Below are 8,248 nucleotides of genomic sequence, written 5' to 3' on the forward strand. Positions count from 1 at the left end.
CGTGATCCGCCCGTCTCGGCCTCCCAAAGTGCTGGGATTACAAGCTTGAGCCACCGCGCCCGGCCTGAAACAGCTTTTAAAATGAGATTATTTAAGAAATTTCCTTTATATTTTTACATTTTAAAACACTGGGTTGATCTTTAACTGGAAATAAAATATATAAAGAGAAAAACATTTGATATTTAAAAAAAGATAAAAAAAATGAACAGATATTTCACAAAGAAACATAAGTGATAAGCAAAGGAAAAAAATTTTAACATCTTTCATAGAAGAAATGGAAATTAAACAACTTTTAAGGTTGGATTTGTAGACTCCACAAGGCAAGTCACTGGAGAAGGTAAGGAACAACAGAAACTTTCATGTATTAGTCATATAAAATAGCACTTTTTTGGATATCAATTTAGTCATAATATATTAAAAGACTTTATTTATTTTTATTTAGTTTTTGAGATGTGGTCTCACTGTGTTGCTCAGGCTGGAGTGCAGTGGCTATTCACAGGCGTGGTCACAGTGAACTACACAGCCTGGAATTCCTGGCTTCAAATGATCCTCCTGCCTTTGCCTCCCGAGTAGCTGGGACTACACGGTATCCCACCATGGCTGGCAAAATTTATTTAAAAAATTTCGGGCTGGGTGCAGTGGCTCAAGATTGTAATCCCAACATTTTAGGAGGCCAAGATGGGAGGAACGCTTGAGCCCAGGAGTTCAAGATCAGCCTGGATAACATAGTAAGATGCTGTCTCTATCAACAAACCCACAAAACGTAGCCAGATGTGTTGGCGTACACCTGTGGTCTCAGCTACTCAACGGCTCAGGTGGGAGGATCACTTGAACCCGTAAGTTTGAGGTTACAGTGAGCCATGATTGCACCACTGCACTCCAGCCTGGGTGACGGAGTGAAACCTTGTTTCAAAATAAATAAATAAACAGCCGGGCATGGTGGCTCACGCCTGTAATCCCAGCACTGTGGGAGGCTGAGGCGGGCGGATCATGAGGTTAGGAGATCGAGACCATCCTGGCTAACACAGTGAAACCTTGTCTCTACTAAAAATACAAAAAATTAGCTGGGCGTGGTGGTGGGCGCCTGTAGTCCCAGCTACTCCGGAGGCTGAGGCAGGAGAAGGGCGTGAACCCGGGAGGCGGAGCTTGCAGTGAGCTGAGATTGTGCCACTGCACTCCAGCAGTCTGGGGGACAGAGCAAGACTCTTTCTCAAAAAAAATAAAAAATAATTAACAAAATTACATTAAAAAGTGTTATATACTTAGCTCTTTCAAAGGGTTATTCATAAAATTTTTATCATTTACAGTATTTTTTTTTTTTTGAGACAGAGTCTTGCTCTGTCGCCCAGGCTGGAGTGCAGTGGCTTGATCCTGGCTCACTGCAACCTCTGCCTTCTGGGTTCAAATGATACTCATGCCTCAGCCTTCTGAGTAGCTGGGATTACAGGTATGTGCCACCACAGCTGGCTAATTTTTTCTTTTTTATGAGACGCAGTCTTGCTCAGTCGCCCAGGCTGAAGTGTAGTGGTGTGATCTTGGCTCACTGCAACCTCCACCTCCCAGGTTCAAGCGATTGTCCTGCCTCAGCCTCCCAGGTAGCTGGGACTACAAGCGCATGCCACCATGCCCGGCTAAATTTTGTATTTTTAGTAGACAGGGTTTCACCAAGTTGGCCAGGCTGGTCTCGAACTCCTGACTTCAGCTGATCCACCTGCCTTGGCCTCCCAAAGTGCTGGGATTACAGGCGTGAACCACCACGCCTGGCCTAATTTTTGTTTTTTTAGTAGAGATGGGGTTTTGCGAAGTTGTCCAGGTTGGTCTCGAACTCCTGGCCTCAAGTGATCCACCTGCCTCCATCTCCCAAAGTGGTGGGATTGCAGGCGTGAGCCACCACACCTGGCCCTACAGTATTCTTCATAACAGTAAAAAACTGGAAACATACTAAGTGCCTAATAATAAAGGATTAGATAAGTTACCAAATGCTATGCAGCTATTAAAAATGATGTAGATAAATATTTAATGATTCATAAAAACAGTCAAGATATGTAATTAACTTTTAAATAGCTAGTTTTGAAACAGTATATGCAACATACTTAAATTACTTTTTAAAAAATTGTTACAAATATTTAATTCTCCAAAATATTCATATACACATATACTTTTAAGGGTAAACACAAGTGGTTCCTTTGGGGTAACGGGATTATAGATATTTATTAAAATTTTTTTTTCATTTTTCATTTTTTATTTAGAGATAGGGTCTCACTATATTGCCAAGGCTGGTCTCAAGCTCCTGGCCTCAGGTAATCTACCATCTCGGCCTCCCAAAGTGCTGGGATTACAGGCATGAGCCACCACACCTGGCCTAGATATTTACTTCATTCTCTTTGCTTATTTTCTAATTTTTCTATAATGACCCATTATTGGATTGTTTTATTTTTTAATTTAACAACTAATTTAGCTGGGTGCGCTGGCTCACGCCTATAATCCCAGCACTTTGAGAGGCCAAGATGGGTGGATCACCTGAGGTCAGGAGTTCAAGACCAATCTGGCTAACATGGTGAAATCCCATTTCTACCAAAAATACAAAACTAGCCGGGCATGGTGGCACATGCCTGTAATCCTAGCTATTTGGGAGGCTGAGGCAGAATTGCTTGAACCTGGGAGATGGAGGCTGCAGTGAGCTGAGTTTGCACCATTGCACTCCAGCCTGGGTAACACGACTGAAACTCTATCTAAAAAAAAAAAAAAAAAAAAAAAAAAAAAAAAATTAATTAAAAAAAAAATCAATGACAGACCGGGCACTGTGACTCATGCCTGTAATCCCAGAACTTTGAGAGGCCGAGGGTGGGTGTATCACCTGAGGTCAGGAGTTCGAGACCAGCCTGGCCAACTTGGTGAAACCCCGTCTCTATTGAAAACACAAAAATTAGCCGGGTGTGGTGGCAGGTGCCAGTAATCCCAGCTACTTGGGAGGCTGAGGCAGGAGAATCACTTAAACCCAGGAGGCAGAGGTTGCAGTGAGCCAAGATTGCACCACTGTCCTCCTGCCTGGGAGACAGAGTAAGACTCTGTCTAAACAACAACAGCAACAACTACAACAACCCTCCCCAAAACAGATTATGATTCAATTTAAAAAGATGGAAACTAATTTTTTATCCTCTTTACTGGGCTTACTTACCAGTATTTTTCATGACTGACGTCAAACTGCTTAGGATGGAACTGATCTTTGCCAGATCCACATTAGCCAGGTTTGGCAAAGCCAATGCTGGGGAAGGGGAAAGAGAAGTATTCACAGGCTTTGGAAGAGGTGGAGTTGCTGTCATGGTCACAGGCACTGGGGTACATGAAGAGGCCTTTGAGATATTTTCTGTTGGCTTTGTAGGTACAGAAGTGGATACAGCTGACTTCTCTGCAGGTTTTTCCTTCCTGTCCTCAACTGTTTCAACAAAGAAAAGAGATATTACATCTTACTACTTTCCAGACTTTGCTTCCTATATGAAATAACATGTCCTAATATTTCTGGATTTGGGGGAAAAGGCACTACTTTAGAGAAAACGACGACTCACTTCATGCTTTTTTGAAAAAGTCATACTCTTTGTAATTTATGATAATTCCCACCTTTAATATCTGCTTAAAAGCAATTTCCAGCTAGGGACAATGGCTCACATGGGGTCAGGATTTTGAGACCAGCCTGGTCAACATGGTGAAACCCTGCCTCCACAGAAAATACAAAAAATTAGCTGGGTGTGGTGGCAGGCATCTATAATCCCAGCTACTACAGAGGCTGCGACACAAGAATCGCTTGAACCCAGGAGGCAGAGGTTGCAATGAGCCGAGATTGCACCACTGCACTCCAGCCTGGGCAACAAAGCGAGACTCCTGTCTCAAAAAAAAAAACAAAAAACAAGAAAAAAAGCAATTTCCAGGATTTATCTTGTATCTTACTTTTCAGTGATTCCTTTGCATTTTCTTAGTATTTGTGTGTTAAATTTGTACAATTGAAGAAGTATGTTATTAACCTGAGAACTTTCCAAGAACTTCTGTTCTTAGAAACAGAACCTCTACAGTATTCACTGTATTTTCCTCTGGCTTCCTGAAATTGCCCTATTGGGGGGTGCAATCAGGCACTAACTAATTTGAAACTACAACGTTTTAACTCTTGATCACCTTGAATAATTCTTTTTAATGTTTTAAAGGCTATATCAATAATGCATTAAATTCAACAGGAGTCAAATTATCTAATAAGATTTATAAAGGCTGGGGATACAAGAGAAACAATTCACCAATTCAGGTTGTTTCTGAAAGTGTGATTAACAAACTGACTTTGGAATTCTTGATGGTCAAAAGTGACAGAGAATAAGGAATTCCAGTATAAGTGACCCCTCATCCCAAAACAGTGCTATTTAACATGAATACAATTTAAGCCACATATGCCACATATGTAAGTTTAAATTTTCCAGCAGCCAAATTAAAAAAAAAAAGAACCAGGGCCAGGCATGGTGGCTCAAGTCCACCTCCCAGCACTTTGAGAAGCTGCGGCGGGCGGATCACTTGAGGTCAGGAGTTTGAGACCAGCCTGCCCAACATGGGGAAAATTCGTCTCTACTAAACATACAAAAAATAGCCAGGTGTGGTGGTATGCACCTAAAATCAGTCCTAGCTACTCGGGAGGCTGTGGCAGGAGAATCGTTTGAACCCGGGAGATGGAGGTTGCAATGAACTGAGATTGCCCAACTGCACTCCAGCCTGGGTAACAGAGGGAGACTCTCTCTCTTTTAAAAACAAACAAATAAAAAGAAACATGTAATTAAAAAATCTATTTTATCCATCCTAATATATCCCAAATATTTTCATTTCAGTGTTATAAATATAAAAATTATTAATGAGATATTTTAAGCCTGGCGCGGTGGCTCACGCTTGTAATCCCAGCACTTGGGGAGGCTGAGGCAGGCGGATCACCTGAGGTTGGGAGTTCAAGACCACCCTGACCAACACGGAGAAACCCTGTCTCTACTAAAAATACAAAATTAGCCCAGTGTGGTGGCACATGCCTGTAATCCAAAATGATATTTAAAAAATCGTAGCTTTCTCCACCTCAAGCCAGCTAGGATTAATAATAGTCACTATTGGTATTAACCAACCATACCTAGCATTTCTACACATCTGCACCCATGCCTTCTTCAAAGCTATACTATTCATCTGCTCTGGGTCTATTATTCACAACCTAAATAACGAACAAGACATTCGAAAAATAGGGGGGTTATTTAAAACAATACCCCTTACCTCAACCTCTCTCACCATTGGTAGCCTAGCACTTGCAGGAATACCATTCCTTACAGGTTTTTACTCCAAAGATCTTATCATCGAAACCGCAAACACATCATATACCAACGCCTGAGCCCTGTCTATCACTCTTATTGCTACTTCCCTAACAAGTGCCTACAGCACTCGAACTATTAATCCCAGGTGCTCGGGAGGCTGAGGCAGGAGAATTACTTGAACCCAGGAGGCGGAGGTTGCGGTGAGCCGGAGATCGCACCACTGCACTCCAGCCTGGGCAACAAGAGCAAAACTCCGTCTCAAAAAAAAAAAAAAAAAAAAAAAAAAAAAAAAAAGATATTTTAACTCTTTGGGAGAGTATTAAGTTTTTGCCACCGTGCTCGGCCTAGTTTCTGGACTCCAATGTGTCTGGTGTTTTTTTTTTTTTTTTTTTTTTTTTTTGGGGAGACAGGGTCTCTCTCTGTCATCTAGGCTGAGTGCAGTGACATGATCTTGGCTCACTGCAACCTCTGCCTCCCAGGCTCAAGTGATTCTCCTGCCTCAACCTTTCCAGCAGCTGGGACTATAGACACATGCCGCCACGCTTGACTAATTTTTATATTTTTTGTAGAGACGGGGTTTCGCTATGTTTCCCAGGCTGGTCTCAAACTCCTGGACTCAAGCAATCTGCCCACCTCACCGTCACAAAGTGCTGAGATTACAGGCATGAGCCACTATACCTGGCCTCAATGTGTATTTTATATTTACAGCACGTCTCAAGTTGGACAATCTTCATTTCAAATGCTTAGTCACAGGTAGCTAGTAGCTACTTTCCCCACACCATCTCCCCAAGATGGAGTCTCGCTCTGTCACCTGCCTGGAGTGCAATGGCATGATTTCAGCTCACTGCAACCTCTGCCTCTCAGGTTCAAGCGATTCTCTTGCCTCAGTCTCCCTTGTAGCTGGAATTACAGGTACCTGCCACCACACCCGGATAATTTTTGTATTTTTAGGAAAGACAGGGTTACACCATGTTGGCTAGGGTGGTCTTGAACTCCTGACCTCAGGTGATCCACCTGCCTCGGCCTCCCAAAGTGCTGGGATTACAGGCATGAGCCACCGCCCATGGCCTAGTAGCTACCATTTTAACAATGCAGATAACGAGCAATGATTCTTAACACATTTGGCATATCAAATCCTCAACAACTGCTCTAGAGACTATAATGCTACCTTGGTGGTCTATCTTTTAAGAAATGAACTATCTTTCAATACCTGCCTGTGACGTATTCATTGTTGGGAAGGCAAAACAGATAAGGAATAAGTTGTCTATTAATCACATAAGGACATACCAATGATTTTTGACCCATCATCTTCCACATCTGAGAGTTCCATGTCTTCCACATCACGATTATCTGTCACGGGTTCAGGTGTGGCAGATTTCTCACTCTCCATGGTTGGTGACCGGGATTCCTCACCTCCCATTCCCTGAAAAGGAGACTCAGAACCAGTCGGGGAGGGAGCATCCATGCTTGGGGAAGGAACTGGTGATTCTTCAGGATCTGGAAGGGTTGACTTCAATTGATCCAACTTCTTCTTTAAATTGTTTACTCGGTTAGCAAAAGTTTTATATGCCTAAAAGAGAAAAAAGGAGTTTACTCCTTGGAAAAAGACCAAAAAGTTAGTCTCACTTTGTCACCCAGGCTAGAGTGTAGTGGCATGATCTCAGTTCACTGCAACCTCCGCCTCCTGGGCTAAAGTGATCCTTCCAAGTAGCTGGATCCACAGGAACACATCACCATGCCTGGCTAATTTTTGTACTTTTAGTAGAGATGGGGTTTCACCATGTTGGCCAGGCTGGTCTCGAACTCCTGGCCTCAAGTGATCCACACGCCTCAGCCTCCCAAAGTGCTGGGATTACAGGCTTAAGCCACCGTGCTTGGCCGCCCCCCTCTTTTTTTTTAAATAAAATTTTATTTTCTTAAATGAGATGAGGTCCTGCTATGTTATCCAGGCTAGCCTTGAACTCCAGGGCTCAAGTGATCCTCCCACCTCAGCCTCCCAAAATGCTAGGATTGCAGGCATACACTACCATCTCTGGCCACCCATTTTGGCTCTGATTAGATTTTCTGATTATTATTAACCACGTACATTGCTGGCACAAAACAAGATAATATATCATCTGTCAAGCATGCAGGAGTTTCTAGTTTCTGCTTTTTATACTCCCTAAGTGAGTATTACCGTCCACACAGTTGCCTGAGTTAGAAACCTAGCAGTTATCTGTATTTTCTATTCCCTTGCTCCTGTTTATCTATCCAACCAACCAATATTTATTGAAAACCTAAATGTATCTTCTAGGTACTGGAGATACAGCAAGAAATGAGACAGACCAAAAAATAATAATAATAATAATAATCAAATCCAAAAATAAAACAAAGCCTGGGAGGTCAAAGGCTATTGTTTTAAAAAACAGGGGCTGGGTCTGGTGGTTCATGTCTGTAATCTCAGCACTTTGGGAGGCTGAGGCAAGGAGGATCACTTGAAGCCAGGATTTCAAGACCAGCCTGGGCAACACAGTGAGATTCTGTCTCTACAAAAAAATAAAAAATTAGCTGTGCATGGTAGCATGTGCCTGTAGTCCCAGCTGCCTGTAGTGCCAGCTACTCAGGGGGCTGAGGTAGGAGGACTGCTTGAGCCCAGGAGGTCAGGGCTGCAGTGAGCAGTGATCACACCACTGCACTCCAGCTTGGGTGACAAAGAGAGACCCTATCTCAAAACAAAAATACAATTTGTTGTAAAAGAAGTTTTAGGTGTTAGAAAATCATTGCAAAGATAGTTCCTATATACCCTATATCCAATTTTCCCTATTATTAACATCTAATATTAGTATGATACATTTGTCACATTAATGAACCAATATTGATAATTATGAAAAGTCCATACTTTAGATTTCCTCAGGTTTTTTTTTTTTTTTTTAACCTAATGTCCTTTT

At 42.3% G+C, this 8,248-nt stretch overlaps 1 protein-coding gene across 5 annotated transcripts in view; it reads right to left on the minus strand.

Moving 5' to 3' along the window:
* RPRD2 (regulation of nuclear pre-mRNA domain containing 2) overlaps positions 1 to 8,248 on the minus strand; it is a 123,758-nt gene that overhangs the window by 14,534 nt on the left and 100,976 nt on the right. For all 5 annotated transcript variants that reach the window (XM_017877809.1, XM_017877806.1, XM_017877805.1 and 2 more), the window contains 2 exons: positions 6,609 to 6,891; positions 3,179 to 3,436 (listed from right to left, as the gene is read on the minus strand). In XM_017877809.1, coding sequence (XP_017733298.1) covers positions 3,179 to 3,436; positions 6,609 to 6,891 — 541 coding nt within the window. The remainder of the gene's footprint in view (positions 1 to 3,178; positions 3,437 to 6,608; positions 6,892 to 8,248) is intronic.

The sequence above is a fragment of the Rhinopithecus bieti genome, unplaced genomic scaffold (assembly GCF_001698545.2).
Source record: "Rhinopithecus bieti isolate Rb0 unplaced genomic scaffold, ASM169854v2 scaffold_10548, whole genome shotgun sequence".
Classification (NCBI taxonomy): domain Eukaryota; kingdom Metazoa; phylum Chordata; class Mammalia; order Primates; family Cercopithecidae; genus Rhinopithecus; species Rhinopithecus bieti.